The sequence below is a fragment of the Cygnus olor genome, chromosome 1 (assembly GCF_009769625.2).
Source record: "Cygnus olor isolate bCygOlo1 chromosome 1, bCygOlo1.pri.v2, whole genome shotgun sequence".
NCBI classification, from domain to species: Eukaryota; Metazoa; Chordata; class Aves; order Anseriformes; family Anatidae; genus Cygnus; species Cygnus olor.
In genome coordinates this window covers 40,587,132-40,604,271 of record NC_049169.1, presented here as the reverse complement: position 1 = coordinate 40,604,271, position 17,140 = coordinate 40,587,132, and the positions used below count along the sequence as shown (strand labels likewise).

The following is a 17,140-nucleotide window of genomic DNA, read 5'->3' as shown; positions in this document are numbered from 1 at the left end:
AAGGAAAGGAGCGTAAAGGAAAGGAAAGGAAAGGAGCGTAAAGGAAAGGAAAGGAAAGGAAAGGAAAGGAAAGGAAAGGAAGGAAAGGAAAGGAAAGGAGCGTAAAGGAAAGGAAAGGAAAGGAGCGTAAAGGAAGGAAAAGGAAAAGGAAAAGGAAAAGGAAAAGGAAAAGGAAAAGGAAAAGGAAAAGGAAAAGGAAAGGAAAGGAAAAGGAAAGGAAAGGAAAGGAAAAAAGGAAAGGAAAGGAAAAGGAAAGGAAAGGAAAAGGAAAGAAAGGAAAGGAAAGGAAAGGAAAAGGAAAGGAAAGGAAAAGGAAGGAAAGGAAAGGAAAAGGAAAGGAAAGGAAAAGGAAAGGAAAGGAAGGAAAGGAAGGAAGGAAAGGAAGAAGGAAAGGAAAGGAAAGGAAAGGAAAGGAAAAGAAGGAAAGGAAAGGAAGGAAAGGAAGGAAAGGAAAGGAAAGGAAAAGGAAAGGAAAGGAAAGGAAAGGAAAGGAAAGGAAGGAAAGGAAAGGAAAGGAAGGAAAGGAAAGGAAAGGAAAGGAAAGGAAAGGAAAGGGGGGGCTTCCTGGAAGTGTATGCCTGGGCCTTGCAGAGTGGCATGGTGCACAGGTGTCTAAGCCAGCCTCTGAAGAGATACAGATTGCTAAGGCTCATCCCCTGCGGCTCTGCTCTGCTGCAACCTCAGCTGCAACCTCGGCCTCAGTGGCTGGCAGCAGAGGTGCCCAGCTGAAGGCTGCTCTCGCCTGCTCCAGAGGCACGGCTTCCAGGAGACTCTTCCCTTGGCAGCCACTATGGCATGGCATGATTTTATTCAGAGCTTTGTACTGTCTTTCCCAGCATCATGTTTCTCAGCGCTGCGCGGGCTGGAGCTGAGTGTATTTTGTTTTGTTTTTGGTCTTGTGCAGAAGCAGTTAAGCTTTAGATCATGTTGCAGATACACAATTGCCATGCATGGGGAGCAGGAAATAATTGTTTATTGTTTGAAGCAGCAGTCAAAAACCCCATGCTCAGGAAAAAAAAAAAAAAAAAGAAAAGAAAAGAAAAATAGGTTGAGGTGGTACACAGTCACATTTACACACACGTGTGTCTTGGCACAGGGTCCTAAGCAGAGAGAAATACCAGTGGCCCCAGAGCACTGTGAGATGGGGCAACACACTGCCTGCCACTGGATGCAATGAGCATGGTAAGTGCAAAAATTGTTAGAGAAAAAGATTTAACTGAAAAAAATCTCTCCGGGCTACTCAACACCATGCTGCTGCATCTTGCTGGAGGAGGGTTCACAGAGTGTGATAGGCATGAGAGGTGTCTGCTCTGCCCCCTCCTTGGCCAGGCTGGCACACCCTGCAGCCCTCCCTGGGGAGATGGGGTGGGCAGCTGCTCCATGCCCCCCATCCCTCCTACACTGCTCTGATTTGTAAAAATATGTGGGTAGTTTAAAACCAGTTAGGGCTTCTGAACGACGAGAAGGCTCTTTGTCAGCTCTCCTGGCTCCTCCACGAATTGAAGACAGTATTTCTGTATTTCTAAATCAGCCATAGATGCAAACAACGTCTCTATCCATTTGTGTGTGTGTGTGTGTGCTGCCAGTAGCTTACAAACAGGAAAGGAAAAAATCAACCTAAGTGCTCTTGCAGTCTCCTGTGCGTTACTCGCTGGCAGGTGCTATAGACCAGTACTTGGGCAGGATCCAGGCGGCTGGGATTGTCAGAATAAGGAAGAGCAGCCTTAAAATGATCACAGAAATGCAGTACTCATCACAGGCAGGTCTGTCCCAGGCTGGATACCACTTGGAATCACCTGGAAAGAAAACAGATCACTGTTTTTTAAGTGTAACTGCGCCGAGGGCAACAAATTGAAGCAGAAACATCTGTGGTACTTACTAATGACTTTGTCACGCTCCGTGTTTCCTGGAGAGAGAAAAGAAGTGAATGTAAGCAGGCTTAGACATTGTAAATAATTTGATCTAAACAAAAGAGAAATAGCTATGAGCCTGACAATGGGCAGAGAGAAATACAGCAATGGGAGCTGCATTTCTTACCAGAAACAAGGACCTGTTGACTTAAGGAGAGCCTTGCAGCGACTCTTGGGGATTTGCTGCAGAGAGCTTGGTCATGTCTTGCTGACTGCCCCTGCTAGCGACTGGCATAGTGAGGACTTACCTCTCAGGTACACTTCACAATGTCACTTGTTTGTTATTTTTTCCCAGTGATTATGTTTAAGAACTGCAGCCTGTAGCTGATGTCAAACTATCCCTTCAATCAGGAATCCCCTCTCCTTCTTGTGATGCTGGTGTTTTAACACCTTTAATATCCCTGAGCACCACTGCACTCGTGGCTTCTGATTGCATTTTTTTTCAGACTGTATTTGGGACAACAGTATCCCTTCTGCCAGTGTCTTCTGTGTGCTCCTTCTGCGTGTGCGTGTGGAGGAGGGGGGTTTGTCTACTTACGACACAGCCTGTCGACACACTGATCGCCCTTGCATTCGCTGCATGCTGCTCCCGTCTCGTAGGGGTGCCAGCCATAATTCCCTCTGTGAAGGAAAGTAACACTGCTCTGAACCTGCCATTAGGAGGATGCCAATTCCTGCTGCTCATTTGCTTTTCAGCTTGGGTTTTGCTTCACTTGCGTTGATGGGGAACAGTTTTTTTGGGCTGCCCTCCCTGACCACCCCGCTCCCCCCTAGCCCTAGGTGTACCCAAGTTCCCGGGATGCTCCCTGCAGATTTCCCCAGGCAGCCAGCACCCATGGCAGGACCTTCGTGCTCTGGCAGTGACCTTCATGCTCTGACCCAGCAGGGCTGGGCAGCTCAGGACCTAGGCAGGATGCTGCCCTCACATGCTGGGAGCTGAGGCTTGGCAGGTGTTTTCACAGCCTCCATGTCTCTCCATGCCTAGGGCAGGATGTGCAGGATGCAGGCAGTGCTGGATGTGACACAGCCCCATTTCTTGTCACACAGCAGCCTGTTTGCAGTGTGCTCACCCAGCTCAAAATCCACTTCTAATGGAAACACCTTGCCCCCAGAGAGCGAGCGGCCTGTCTGCTCTACTTGGTGCTACTGCTGGCCAGGCTCCTGTCCCCTTCCATAAGGTCCATGTCCACACAGGGGGAGCAATCCAGCACCATTTCTGTCTACATTTAAGCTGGTTTTTGACTTTGCTGGCATTAATTAGCCAGAGAAGTGTAGAAAACATCCATCCCAGTTGCAGCCAATATGCATATGAAGGACCTCTGGATAAACTTCTGCCCTGAGCAGCCCCAGACTTGTGAATCCAAGTGTGCTAAAGCCCAGCCTGCAGCTGCAAGCACTGCACACTTCAATATTTAACCAAACCATTGACCTGGAGGTTTAATTCTGCAGGCAAATGTGTAAATATTTTTAGACTCTGGGCCTGCACCCTGGCAACTGTCTGGGGCCACCTTGGCACTGAGAAGCAAGGGAATAGTTTTCAAATGATCGCTTAGGTAGGCTCATTTCAGTATCTTACATTTTACCCTTTCTACCAGTGCCACTGCTTTTTGGCTACAACACATGGCCCTTGTTTAGTGAAAAAAGTCTGCCTGGACAGAGGTGTGCATCTTTCTCTGTTTTGGGGACCCATAAACACGTGAAAAATGGGCTGACCCGATCAAGCTGCACATTGTGGGAGGGAAGAAGGGGCAGAACCCAACCCCTGTGAAGTATTTGTCATGGAAAAGCTTACGCCGGCCCGTAATTGCAGATGAAGTGTGCTGCATTGGTTCCCGAGAAGTATTGCACCGTGGGACAGAAGTGGACAGCACAGCCAACCTTGTAGCTTCGAGCCCAAACAATCTGAAAAGACAGACACGAGCATCAGTGAATGAATATCTGTTTTAACATCTGAAGCATGAGGGAAAAGCCCTGCCCTCCTCTGTGTCACACAGCAAATGGGCTGAGGAGTGCTCCTTGGGCAAATTTTGCAGAGGAGAGCAGTAGTTTATCTCCATGGAAAATATTGAACAGCCTCAGATCAAAATCCAGTCCCTAGAGGCCCGGTTGCGAGCAGCCCTGCTCTCTGATAACCGAGGTTAACAATTGCAGGGTTGCGTGGCAGTGGCACTCCCATTCCTCTCTTTGTCCTTTCTCTTTGGGAATAGTGGTTAGGAAAAAAAAAGGTTAGGAGAAGCGATGCTTTGGAAGCTGCAGCCATCTCATCATGTGTTGGCAGCACTCAGCTGTAGCAGAAGTGCCCCATGTGTCCAAGCTTGATGTGGGCATTTCATCAACCTTGGGCATGGCCCGTAGTGCCACACGGAGGCTGTCTGCCTGACGGGGGACCTCGTCCCACCACACACTGCAGCCCACAGCCACTGCCGCTTCCTGGTTTTTGGCTACTGCTTGGCTAAACCCGGTCATCTGATGGCTGTCCTCTTTTCTTCCTGGAAACAAAACACAACTGGGGTATGTAAAAAAAATTAAAAAAATGCAGTGACTCTTTTCCTCCCTAAAGTGGGGACGTAAGAACATCTCATGCATACAGGCACAAAAAATCACTACAGCACTTGGTTCATTGAATCTTGGGGAGAAATCTAGAATTTCTGTGTCCAAATGGCAAGGCTGGTTCTTGGTTCAGGTGGAGAAGTTCAATGCCTACCTGTGTGTAATGGCCGCACACTCTTGTACACCTATTAGTGGTATAACTGTAGTCGTTGACCTCTTTGTACCAGGAGTTGATGGCTCCTTGCACGGAAAATATCGAGAGCGAGCCAGTCCAGATGTTTTCTCCAACAGAGGTAAACCTGGGGTGAGTCTGCCCTGGCTCTTTGAGGTACGTGTTATGTTTAAACTGGCATCTCTTCGCCCAAGCTTTCGCAGTCTTCGCCAAATCTGGATCCCAACTCTGCAAGATAAAGACAAGTAAAAATGGCTTGGGTACCTTAGCAATGTGGTAATGCACAGCAGCTTCTGGAGCAGCTGGGGCTCAGCAGTGTATGTGCTGCGGGTTAGTCTGGTTTTTGCTTCTGCTGAGACAATTCTGTATGGTAAATTGGCTTGTAGGTTTGTGTCTATTGAGAATTTTGTCACTCCTTAAATGTGGGGAAGATTTTGGGGTGGTGGGTGAAGCTGACACTTCAAACGTTAGTGCTGAATTTGTATTTGTGGAGTCACTCACTCGCTATCTATTCAGTCCTACAGAGAGCTGTTATTTAAGCCATTGAATTATAAAAATGTCTTTTGTTTGCACCAGAGGTGTTGTCAGATTCCTCTGGGTTTTCTTGTGCACACAACCTGATTAAGCAAACGCAGTGCTGTGCCTGCTAGAAACGCAGTGCCACCACTGTGTGCCTGTAGCTCTAGCTCAACTTTGAGTCATGAAAACTAAGTTGTTCAGTCCTGCTGGATAATTTTGGATTTTACTTCCAATTTCAATTCCAATACTTTTACTTTCATAATAGATTTGATCATACATTTTACTGCTTTCTCCACATCAAAATACTCCTGGGAGAGGTCATACTCAAGACTTTTTTTTTTTTTTTTTTTTTTTTCAGTGCTTTAAATGAAAGCTACCATGATTTTAGTTCTTGTTTTATTTGCTCTTTTTTCCCACAAAATTTCAGATCTTCTACTTTTCAAAAAGATAAAGCAATATACACTAGAAATTTGGGGTCAATACTGTAAAGGCTTCCTAATGCCCCACTAAAGAAATCTGAAATAAAAAACACATCAGAAGAGAAACTAAATTGCTTCCTGCCAGGGTTACTCGAGCTTGCTAGCTGCTTGCTTACACCTCCCTAACGGGCACTTCTGTTTTGGTGTGTGACGGCTAGAAATGTAAATGGAGCTGGTTTTGAACTTTGTTTTAGGTGTTGCTAACTGTGGATGGGGTTATGTCCTCTTCTGGTGGTGGCCATGTGAGATGATGACAGGGGAGCAAGAGGAGAGGCCAGCATTAGGACAATCATTATGGTCCAGGTGAAAGACCTCTGCCCATTATCCCAAGAAGAAACCTTATATCTTGAGCATTACCCAACCAAAGCACAAAAGGTGGTGGCTGTTACAAGAGGCTGCTCCCAAGCTTCTGGAATTGAACAACGCCTCCCACATCAGACAGAGGTGAGCTTCTCAACCTGTAAGCTAGCTTTGTGCGTGCATTTACAGCTTCCTCCTTCCCACCTTTTTCCAGCACTGGTGCCACAAGCCATCTTAAACACGAGGTGGCTACTTCCAGAGACTGGGCTATGTTTTGAATCACGACAGATTATCTTTTGCACTGTTGGCTGCAGAGACAGATGGGCACTGTGGTGCAGGACCTGATGCCTTCAGCTCCCACCGCTGCTGCACTTATTGCATTTGTTTTGGCTTCCTCTGCACCCCGGTGCCTAGGAACCGCTGCTAATAGCTCTCTGCTGGCTCAGGCTGTGAGAGATTTGCAGAGAAAGCTAAAGCAAAACTCTCCAAAGCCATTTGGCAATGTTCTCCTTCCTCGCCAACTCTAGTATGAAAGGTTGTGCTGAGGTCTGCACATAAATCACACCCTGGGCTGTTGAGCTGCGATGCCTTGGAATGAGAAGGCTTTTCACAGAACCAGCTACAGCACCAGGTTGAGGGTTGAAATCTCGAGTTTCAAATAAAGTAACTGAGCCAGGCAAAACTATACACATACCCAACCCTATAAAGCCATCTGATAATCAGAGCCTTATCTGCTTTAAAAAGGAATTGCTGCTATGACTCCAGGAGATTGTTTCTTTTTCTTTTTTTTTTTTTTTTTCCTTCCTTTTTTTTAAATATTTGATTACAGAAATCATCTTTAAGAACTGCAAACACCACAACGATCAATGTTGCCCGCTTGCACGTAAACTGTGAAGATCCCCTTACCATGTAAAGCATGTTGCTGGCTTGTGGGCTTACTCCAGACCGGACTCTGTTATGCTCTCTCACACATTCCTTAATAAACTCAGCATCTCCAATATCAGGCAACGTCTGTGGTGCATAGGAGCCAGAGGAAAGGCAGAAACGCAGTAAAGCCAGCACGCAAGCGAAAAGTCTGCTTGTCATGATTCTCAGCCTCTGGTCTTCCAGCTTTAAGAGCAGAGTAGTTCAGCTGTGTAAAGTAGATTTGACTCCACTGGCAGAGTTTTGGTTCGAAGGCTTGTGGGCTGGACTTATCTTAGCCATGGTAATTGAATACGGCGTTTGTCACAGGAAGTGAGTCATATTTCAGAGCGTTGCTATGAGAATAAGGAAATTAAGCTGCAAGTTCACATCAGAGCTGTAGAAGCTTTGTCTCTCTCTCTCTTTTTCCTTTTCTATTTCTTTTTCTTTAATTCTGGTGAGCAAGCTTCTTCTCTCCTAACTTTTGGCTTTTCATTGTTTTGAGTTTTGGCCCTTTCCTCCCACCCACAGCAATCAAAACATGTTGCAATAAAGTTTTGGATAATTTTTCTGGTTTTCATTAAAACAGCACTGCTGTTAAGGCTCCTCCCCTGAGCCAAAATGCAATGAGAAATAATTGATGTGAACTGTGAGTTTTACTCTAGCATGAGCAATCATTGTGGTTGTACATTGATTTATTGGAGGGGTAAGTTTGGTTGAGAACAACAACTTAAACATGCTGCACTTGCTGATGGGTTTCTCCTGTGACCACACATTCGTGGTACGTGTTGCTACCCATTTTTCCTTCCAGGCATCAGTAATTCTTTAATCATTCCCTGTGATCTGAGCACCAGGCAGAGTTGGGTGCCATGAAGCTTGGTGCTGCCTTGTGCCTGGTGCCCAGCACCCACACCAGGCTTCACAGCCAGGAGGAGGGAGCTGAAGTCCCAGGCACACCTGCCCAACACTCCCTGCCCAGACTCACCACCCTTTCCTCATGCTGCCTTTAACTATTGCCTCTCCATCAAGTTCAGGCTTTCTCCTGTGGTCCCAAGGCTGCTTAAAGGCAAAAAGACCTCCTGAGGGAATCACGTGAATGAAACACGGTGCTCAGAGCTCCCCTGCAGACCACGTCTGAGAGCAGAAGGAGGAGGTGAGTTGACCCTGGCCAGCAGCCAAGCACCCACGCCGCCACTTGCTCACGCCCTGTCCCCAGCGGGACAGGAGGAGAAAGCAGGAAGAACAAAAGTGAAAAAACTTTTGGTTGGGTCAGGATAAAGACAGCTCAGTAGGTGTGCAAAGAAGGGGGGAAAAGTATATAACCAAAAAAACAAGGGATAGAAAGACAATTTACTCATTGCCCCCAAAGGCAGACAGATGCCCAGTCTCCAGGCAGTGGCCACTTTAGAAGCCACTTCTGCCCCCTTCTTCCTCTACTGCTTTTTATTGCTGAGCATGATGTTATATCATGTGCAATATCCCTTCTGACAGTTCAGGTCCTGTCTGTTAAAGGCAAACACAATAATTGTGTTTTTTTTTTTTTTGTTTGTTTGTTTTGTTTTGTTTTGCTTTGTTTTTAAGGTCTTGATGCATAATTTTGGGAACATTATTTTGTTAAGCAAACTATTTATTCCTTAGTAGCTAGATGTATATATGTATATTCTCTAAATCTTTATTTAAAGCCTTTAATTTAAAACATTACTTATCTCTTAGTATAAAAGATGGCAGCAGACAAGAACTGACAGTGGTGAAATTAAACATGAATTTTCTTACATTGTGACATTTTGCTGCATATCATGGAATCACAGAATGGCTGAGATTGGAGGGGACCTCTGAAGATCAGCTAGTCCAACCCCCTGCCAAGCAGGATCACCTAGAGCACACTGTGCAGGAAATATGATGAGAGCCTGAAAACTTGGGGCTCATTTTTATTCTGTGTGATGTTATGCACCTTCAGGGCTACATCATGGCTAAGAATTTGAATCACTGTGTTCTCAAAACATTAGGACTGAGATAAAGGAGGAGAAACAGCTTTAAATATTGATGGCACAGTTGTGCTTTGCTAATTTCAGCCAGTATCTCTTAACTTGAAGCATGACTTTCGCAACAGGGTTTGTTTCCCTTTACTAACAAAAGTGTACAGCAACAATAGGTGGTTGAAGGCTAAAAAGTCTCTAAAACAAACCGAATCAATCAATGGCTTGAGCTTTTTTAATGAGGCTGAGATCTTCATTCCTGAACCAGAATCTCCCCTGAGCCCATCTCATGCTTCCTCCCCCATTTTTCCTCCTTGCTCCCCCCTTCCCCTGCCTGCCAGTTCAGGATGGATGTTACCTACTCTGCATTTCAGGTTTTGTAACCATCTCACATCCTAAAATTAAGCTTTCCCCATTGACATGTCATATTTATCCTTGCTCTGCCAACCTTCTTTGGCATTCTTCTAGCTACAGAGGATAAAGCTTGACTCCAAGAGGAGCACAGAACAGTACAACCGACAATAGCACAACTTTAATGGAGAGTAACACGCACAGTCTAAGTGTAGTAAAGGACAAGCTTTATTCTTTCTGCTCTTAAAAAGGAATGCATACAGTTAAATCTCCACTGTCTATGAAAAATTATGGTTGGGATAATTCAAAGTTAACGGAAATGAGTTATTGCTTCTTTTGGATCCAGAGTGCCCCTTCAGACAAGTTTTTGTGAAGCCTTTCCAGAAGGCTTAGTATATACAGTAATGCGTTGTATACACAGTGCTCCCGGCAATCTACGCCTGAGCCAGCGCTAAGAGGCTCTTACAGAAATAGAAGCCATCCTAATAAATTACATTAACTCTATGCACTGCCATTTAGTCCTTTACCTGAATGCAGAAGAAGCGCTTTCTACGGTGGATAAACATCACAAATATAATGGAGAAATAACGGAGTGTTTTTTTTAAATGTGTGCAATTCTCTGACAAAGATACAGTGGTGTGACCACTGTCAGTATCTTAAATGATCATTACTCATATATAAACGTGTGTGGAAACCACTGCTGTACTAAAAGAGTACCTACAGCGCTCAGTACCAAAAACAGCGGCCTTAAAATCAAGACACTTAGACAGTAGTGGTCGCAAGAGGGACGCGGCTGCCCAGCTGGGGGGGTGTGGGCTGGAGGCCTGGGGGGACGGGGTTGCGGTGGCTGGGGCTGCGTGTCCCCGTCCGGGTACCAGTTGGTATAACCTAAAAAACAGCGAAGAAATAGGTGTTAGAACCTGTCCAGCTTAGCCACACTCATAGGAAAGCAACGAAGAGCAATTGGATACGTACTTATCAGCTTCTCACGTTCTGCATTTACTGTGGAGAGATCAGAAAAAGGACATAAATGTGACTGTCACTCATTGATGTTTCTTAACATAAAAAGGTATGCCAGTGCCGCTGCCTGGCTGATGGCAGCAGTGCTGCCAGCCGGTGTCGTAAGCATCTGGCAGGGGGGAATTCGGTCAGCGAGGGGGCTCCCCACTGAGGTGGGGTTAGTGCTTTTTATTGAGCAGAAGGAGAAGCAGAAGAGAAGCAGCTGAAATGGGAAGTATTTGTGGCATGGGGAGGAGGGAAGTAAATAAAAATGAGACACAAAACAAATTTAAGTAGTTAGACAGACAAATCTAACTACAAAATTTGTCAGAGAAACAGACCTTTACTAAGAGCTTTGATGCATTTGCAGGATTGCACATGTGCCCCTACTGAAATTGTGATTTGTCCTATAGGAGAATATGGTAAAACTGGTTCTAGGATCTAGCTCTTAAAAAGCTCTCTTCCTCCTCTCCCTCCCCCTAGTCTTTGTGATGCTTCTAGTTTTTCTGTGGTGCATTAGCTTGTGACTTCAAGATGAGTCAGACAGGATATCACAGAAGGAAATAAGAATACCAAATGCCCAATTATTTCTACAGCTAAAGCTATCTACTGCCTGGCTAGTAGAGAACATCTCTATTAAACCTCTGTGCAAAAGTCATATTTAAGACATTGTTGAATGCTTTTTACTCTCTGATTATTTAAAACACTGTTTCTGACTAATCTGGAACTAGGTGTAAGGACAAAAGTCCACAGCTGCAAACTGTTGTGGAAAAACAGGCTTTCACTGTGTGGTATTTCAAAAAACTGTAGAAGTTAGGTGTCTTTTTCAATACAGCCTGATTATTGGTTCCAAACTATATATACATATATATATACATATATTTTTTTTTGGAAAATGTGATAGAAAATATTAAACAAGAAGGAAAGCAGAAGTTAAATACACTATTTCTTCTGGGGGCGGGGGGAAGAACCAGATGGGAGTATTTGTGGGGGGTATTTTAGGTTTGCCTTCTTGGTCAGATAAAAGACAAAAAGTAGTCTGATATTTCTCTTCTTTGGAAACTCTGTTTTCTATCTCTGGGAGCCTTAAAAAACCAAAATATCCCAATTAATTCCTTCTTATACTATTCTAACCAGGGTTTAGTCCCGTTGGTCTGTGGCGGGCTACAGACCCACTATGTTTTTAGTGCATTTCTCCTCTACTGTATTTCCACTGATAACTGTGATGCTTTTATCTCCTCAGCACTTTGGTCTTACCACAGAGCTTGTTCACACACTTGTCGTTATTGCATCTACTGCATGGTGGTCCCTCTTCATAAGGTTTTGTTGGGTAATTCCCCCTGCAGAGCAGAAAAGCAATACTTTGTTAGCTCTGTCTTTGGAAAATAATTTAAATACGTGGTTTCATCATATTGCTAGAATAATTTACCATGGGAAGCTATTATCAGGGAAAAATAATTTTATGCAAAAAATTGATCATGATCATTATTTGAAATCCCTCTTGGGTCAGACTAAAGCTTTCACTGACATGGGGAGGCTTCTTGGGTAATACTGTACTATTTAGAATAAGTATACAGGAATCTGCCTCTAGCCCCTCTTTACCCACATGTACTTTAAATTAACCTGTAAAATGTATGTCCAGAAATCACAGGGCATGGAATAAACTAGAGGATTGCCTTCCTTTTATCATAGAATCATTTAGGTTGGAAGAGTCCCTTAAAACCATCTACTCCAACCATCAACCTAACACTACCAAGTCCATGACTAAACCTTGTCCTTTAGTGCCACCACGTCCACATTTCTCTTAAACACCTCTATGGACGGGGAATCCACTGCTTCCCTGGGGAGCTTGTTTCAGTACCTAGCCATCCTTTCCACGAAGAAATTATTCCTGGTCCTTAGTCTAAACTTCCCCATGGTGCAACTTGAGACCATTTCTTCACATCCTATTACCTGTCACCTGAGAAATGAGACTGACACGCTCCTTGCTGCAGCCTTCTTCCAGGCAGTTGTAGAGAGCGATGAGGTCTCCCCTCAGTCTCCTCCAAACTAAACAACGCCAACTCCCTCAGCCTCTCCTCATGAGTCTTGTTTTCTAGTCCCTTCACCAGCATTGTTGCCCTTCCCTGAACATATTCCATCAACTCAGTATCTTACTTGTAGTGAAGGGCCAAAACTGAACACAGTACTTGACGTGCAATTACTTCTGCAATTAATTCAATTGCACCGTTCCTACTATTCCTGCAGAGACTGAACTCAAAACAGATTTAATTTGGCAACGCTTGATGATGGTGAGTGCCCTCAGCCTGAACCTGATCACCTGCTTTTTTAGAAAGGGATTTTCTGCAGCCCAGACTCTGCCCAGCACCTTATGCTCTAAACAGACAGGGGAACCACTAATGTGGACATAGCTTCTTCAGAAATTTGTTACAACTGCTCCTGCCGTTGGTAACATCTGATACCAGGTCAGTTATAGGTTAGTTAAAAAGCAGAAAAATGAAACCCCAAATGCCATAATTGACTTACGCTGGCCCATAGTTACAAACAAAATGTGCTGCTCTGTAGAGTCCTGGAAATTTTTCAACTGTATGGCAGAAGTGAACTGCACAGCCAACTTTGTAACTTGTTGCCCAAACGACCTGAAGGGCAAAGTGAAATATGTGATGCACTTGTTCAAGGACTCAAAAAACAACCAGAATTCACAGTATTGAATCAGAAGGAACTAGTGGCTGAACTGAAGGATCTTGTGGAAGTTTAAAACAGCCAATGCAGGAGCAACATCAACAACCCAAAGTGCAGCAGAGACCAATGTCTGACTTGAGACCATTAGGTGGTTTTGCACTTACTACCTGGCTCCCTTGGAAACATGACATTATGAGGGGGATAATCCCTTTTAACCATTAGTGAACAGAGGGCTCAGACACCTTTGCAGCTCAGAATATATTTCCAATCTCATCCAGCACTAAACTGCAGGGCAAAACAGCTGCCTAATTCCTGTTCCAAAGCAGTCTGGTCTAAGCCTGCACTTTTTCTCTGAAACCATTACACTTATAAACCACTAGGCATATAAAAAACTCACCTGGGTATAGTGACCACATATGCTAGTACAGCTACGGGTGTTGAAATCATAGCTTCTGAATTCATTAAACCAGTCATTCAGAGCTGCACGCACAGAAAAGATGGTGGCCGTGCCAGTCCAGATGTTTTCTCCTACAGAAGTAAAAGTGGGGTGCATCTTCTGTGGTATTTTAAGGTAGCTGTTGTGCTGAAACTTGCACTTCTTTGCCCATGCTTTGGCAGACTTAGCTAAAGCAGGGTCCCAGGACTGTACAAAGGAAAGAAAACATAATAGACATAATAACGCTGAAAACAAACACACAAAAAACATAATAACACTGCATTGCAGTGACTTAGTTGGATTCAAACAATTTTAAACAGAAGATTGCAAAGATTTCTTTTCCCCTGACTCCCACTGAACTGCATTCAGTTTCTTTCCCTGTCTTTTCAACTCCCATAGCAAATTTTTTCTTCTTCTTTCTCCCTCAGATATTGCTAGACATGTAGTATCTACCCCTGTCCTGTGGTATCTGACTTGTTACAATACTTAGAGCTGGACTGCAATGTTTAAGCTGCCAGGTCCATGAGGAGACTAGTTTGTGAGACTTACAGAAGGATTTTATGCTGCTGGATAACTAGGCAATAAAATAGCAAGTCAAATTCAGTATACACAAATACAAGTTAAGGCACATGAGGAGGAAAAAGAATTTTGACTTGGTATTCACAGCAGATTTGGAGCTGACTGTTACTACTCGTAAATCAATGCTTAGTAGTAGTATAAAAAGCAAATAAAGTATTACAAATTCCTTGAGAGGGAATGGAGAATGAACCCAAATATATAAGTTCACCACTGAAGAAATCCTGTTAAATACTGTGTGCAGTGCCTCTCCTTAAAAAGGGACACTAGAACTGGAAAGGGCACAGAGAATACGGGGGATCGTCAAATATGAAGGATGCTCTGTAGCTTTCTGCAGAGACAGCTGAATGTCTTGTGTGAAGTATGTAAATAAGCAATGATTACTTGCTCTTTCCAGCACAAAGCTCAGAGACTATCAAATGAAGCTAGCAATTAGCAAGACCAAATCAAATGCAAGGAGATTTTTACATATCATGTAGTTAAGACTGCAACTTTGTTACAAGATATTAAGGGTGATAAAAACTTGCATAGGCTGAAAAAAGTCATGCAAGAAAAACCCATCACAAGTCTTTAAATAAAATGTAGCACCGTTCATTCAAGAGTTTCTGTATATTTGTCCTTCCAGGATTGCATGATCTTTGGTCTGAGCAGTTAAATTTACTCCTGCTTTCTAGCATTCTAAAGCAATTTTTTTTTTTTTTAACAAAATGCCAAGAAATTAACATTGTGAGTAGTCTGACTTTCACATCATTACTGTGAACTTCCTTTCACAGAAATTATACCAGGCTGCAGTTGTGCATTTAACTTCCTTTCCAGCTAAGAGGCACTGCTGGAGGGCTCAAAGTAATGACGTAAACTGACTGGGTTTGCCTCCCCCAGCTATCTCTCTACCTATTCCTTACATATTCCATTGAGCAAGCTGAGACCTATCCATGGCCTGCTCTGATATCCATCATCTTATATGAAGATCTGTTTTACAACCCAGATACTAGTATCCCTACTCTCCAAACAGCAACTGTTACAGCAAAGGAAGATGAGGTGTCTATATGTGTATCTGGGCAACCCTCTTTCTTCAATACGTATTCTAGATTGGAAGACACAAGGTGAGGTGCTAGATTTTCAATAAGCACTGTTGCCTATCAGGAGCTTTTTAATACCAAGCAGCTTCCCTGTATGAAAGCTGGACTAACATAAGGAAGATTACTGTCCCTCTTTGAAAAAGGTAAATGAAATGCAGAGAACTAAACATTACGTATATTTTTTTGTAATACAATCCTTTGCTATGGCTGAAGTTTAGAGCAGCAACCTGTCCCCAAACAATGAATCTCCTTCCAATTAGTAAGACAGAACAGTACTGTGAAAATGAATTGCTTTCCTATTTCCTACGAAGAGCTATCAGATATAGCACAGAAATCATTGACAGAAAGCGAAAGAAAAGCACAGAGCAACTGGAGAGTAAGGCGGGCTAACTCAGCAGCACCATCTATATTAATATTCAAACCGATCACAAACGCCTCCTTACCATGCGAAACATATTGCTGGCTGGTGGATTCGCTTTGGATCGAAAGTTGTTGTGAGCACTCACACAGTCTTCAATGAACTTTGCATCTTCAATGTCAGGCAAGGGATATTGTGCATACGCACGGCAGCAGGCAAAGAGATCCAGTAAGAACATGGCAGAAAATAAAGACATGATTTTCATAATTCTTCGATGCTTTCAGTATTTTTCTCAAGTTTTTAAAAGAAATATCCCTTAGGTGGAGATAATGCTGCTAAGCAGTTTCTCTGTAGTCCTCTGGGTGTGGAAGCACTTCAAAGTGTCAAAGCAACAGGAAGTGGAATTGCTTCACAAGGTACAGAACCATCTGACATCACTGCTGGCCGTCTGAGGGTAAGCTGTGGAACACGCATCTGCAATGCCTATTGCCAAGGTGTAATGCCACACATAAACTTCTGCCTTTTCTTTGAATGTGTTCCATCCTGGTTGAATGCCAAGCTCTTCTGTGGCTGTAGGTCTTATCTGAAGAGGTGCTGCGCAGCAACTTTGCTAAAACTTCTGTCAACCATAAAAACTGTAGCTATGACACAATACAGATCTGCTGCTCAGGTGCTTTTCCTACAGCACAGCTTAGTCATACCAAGTCAGCTGCAATTATTTTGTAGAACCTTTCTTCCATTTCAGAGTTACTCTAGGAATAAATAGAATTAGGGAAAGTGCATATATTAAACTTCGTGTCCCGCCCAGGAGAAAAAAAAAATAAAAAATTCCTAAGCAGCAGTTTGCTGTGGAACCTTCTAACCCTCTGGTCTGGTGTGTAGCAAAAGTATGACATAGAAATCCCAGGCATGAATGAGTGTGTTGAGTCTCACCTTCACTAGCCACCTGTTTATCTAATAGGCTGAAATTAATGGAAGAGCTTGCTGTGCTCATGTAAGGAAAGCAGCTCTAGGATTACCACTCCTGATGTAAATCTCCAAGACTGATCCCTTTCTGGGGCAGTAGGATGGGCAGTGCTGGGATTTATATTCTCACCAGCTGTTCTACAAGCTGGTTAATTTAATTTTAGTTTTTCAAACCTGTAGCCCCCCAACACCATCACATTTACATCTATCTATCCCTGTAATGGGAGACATGCAAGTATTTCTCTCTGTGAATGTGTACGGATGTTAATGCATTACTAACTCTCTGCAGCCTCCTCTTAGCCCTGCCATGATTTGTTGGCTGATTTCATGAAGGTAGGACCAGCTGCAGGAGGCAACAGTGTGGGCACCTTCTGAGGTTCTGGATCTTTTGGGAGAGAAACAAAAAAGGGACCTACAATTATTTTTGTTGGACAGGCTTACCACAGCCCTTACAAAGGGGTCCTCACAGCAGAGGCCAATGGGATGTTCAACACGGCTAAGTGCTGGGTCCTGCACTATGGCCACAACAACCCCATACAGCACTACAGGCTGGGGGAACAGTGGCTGCAAAGCTGTGAAGAGGAAAAGGATATGGGGGTGTTGGTTGATGCTCGCCTGAACATGAGCCAGCAGTGTGCCCAGGTGGCCAAGAAGGCCAACGGCATCCTGGCTTGTAGCAGGAATAGTGTAGCCAGCAGGACCAGGGAGGTGATTGTCCTCCTGTACTCTGCTCTGATGAGGCTGCACCTCGAGTACTGTGTTCAGCTTTGGGCCCCTCACTACAGGAAGGACATCGAGGTGCTGGAGCATGTCCAGAGAAGGGCTACGAAGCTGGTGAAGGGTCTAGAACACAAGTCCTGTGAGGAACGGCTGAGGAAACTGGG

General features: G+C 44.1%; 2 protein-coding genes across 2 annotated transcripts; both read right to left on the bottom strand.

Moving 5' to 3' along the window:
• Nucleotides 1-951: 951 nt before the first annotated feature.
• On the bottom strand, nucleotides 952-7,139 carry LOC121068474 (glioma pathogenesis-related protein 1-like). Its single transcript, XM_040553655.1, has 6 exons — nucleotides 6,837-7,139; nucleotides 4,615-4,860; nucleotides 3,703-3,812; nucleotides 2,449-2,531; nucleotides 1,880-1,906; nucleotides 952-1,796 (listed from the first exon to the last, which is right to left on the bottom strand). Exons 1-6 carry the CDS (start codon nucleotides 7,014-7,016, stop codon nucleotides 1,645-1,647), a joined length of 798 nt encoding a protein of 265 aa, XP_040409589.1. The 5' UTR covers nucleotides 7,017-7,139; the 3' UTR covers nucleotides 952-1,644.
• A 2,228-nt stretch (nucleotides 7,140-9,367) lies between these two features.
• LOC121068461 (glioma pathogenesis-related protein 1-like) lies at nucleotides 9,368-16,060 on the bottom strand. The gene is made up of 6 exons (XM_040553648.1): nucleotides 15,376-16,060; nucleotides 13,239-13,484; nucleotides 12,686-12,798; nucleotides 11,417-11,499; nucleotides 10,136-10,162; nucleotides 9,368-10,048 (listed from the first exon to the last, which is right to left on the bottom strand). The coding sequence occupies exons 1-6, from the start codon at nucleotides 15,553-15,555 to the stop codon at nucleotides 9,828-9,830; spliced, it is 870 nt and encodes a 289-aa protein (XP_040409582.1). The 5' UTR covers nucleotides 15,556-16,060; the 3' UTR covers nucleotides 9,368-9,827.
• Between the last annotated feature and the right edge of the window lie 1,080 nt (nucleotides 16,061-17,140).

Bases quoted from the DNA above. Each gene is read 5' to 3' on its own strand.
- LOC121068474 (XM_040553655.1), bottom strand. From the start codon at position 7,016: ATGACAAGCAGACTTTTCGCTTGCGTGCTGGCTTTACTGCGTTTCTGC. The intron at 4,861-6,836 runs GTAAGGGGATCT...TTTATCTTGCAG, and splicing joins CCAGCAACATGCTTTACATG to AGTTGGGATCCAGATTTGGC. The intron at 2,532-3,702 runs GTAAGCTTTTCC...TTTCCTTCACAG, and splicing joins ATCTGCAATTACGGGCCGGC to AGGGAATTATGGCTGGCACC.
- LOC121068461 (XM_040553648.1), bottom strand. From the start codon at position 15,555: ATGAAAATCATGTCTTTATTTTCTGCCATGTTCTTACTGGATCTCTTT. The intron at 11,500-12,685 runs GTAAGTCAATTA...TCTGCTCTGCAG, and splicing joins GTTTGTAACTATGGGCCAGC to GGGGAATTACCCAACAAAAC. The intron at 10,049-10,135 runs GTACGTATCCAA...GCTGTTTTTTAG, and splicing joins AGAACGTGAGAAGCTGATAA to GTTATACCAACTGGTACCCG.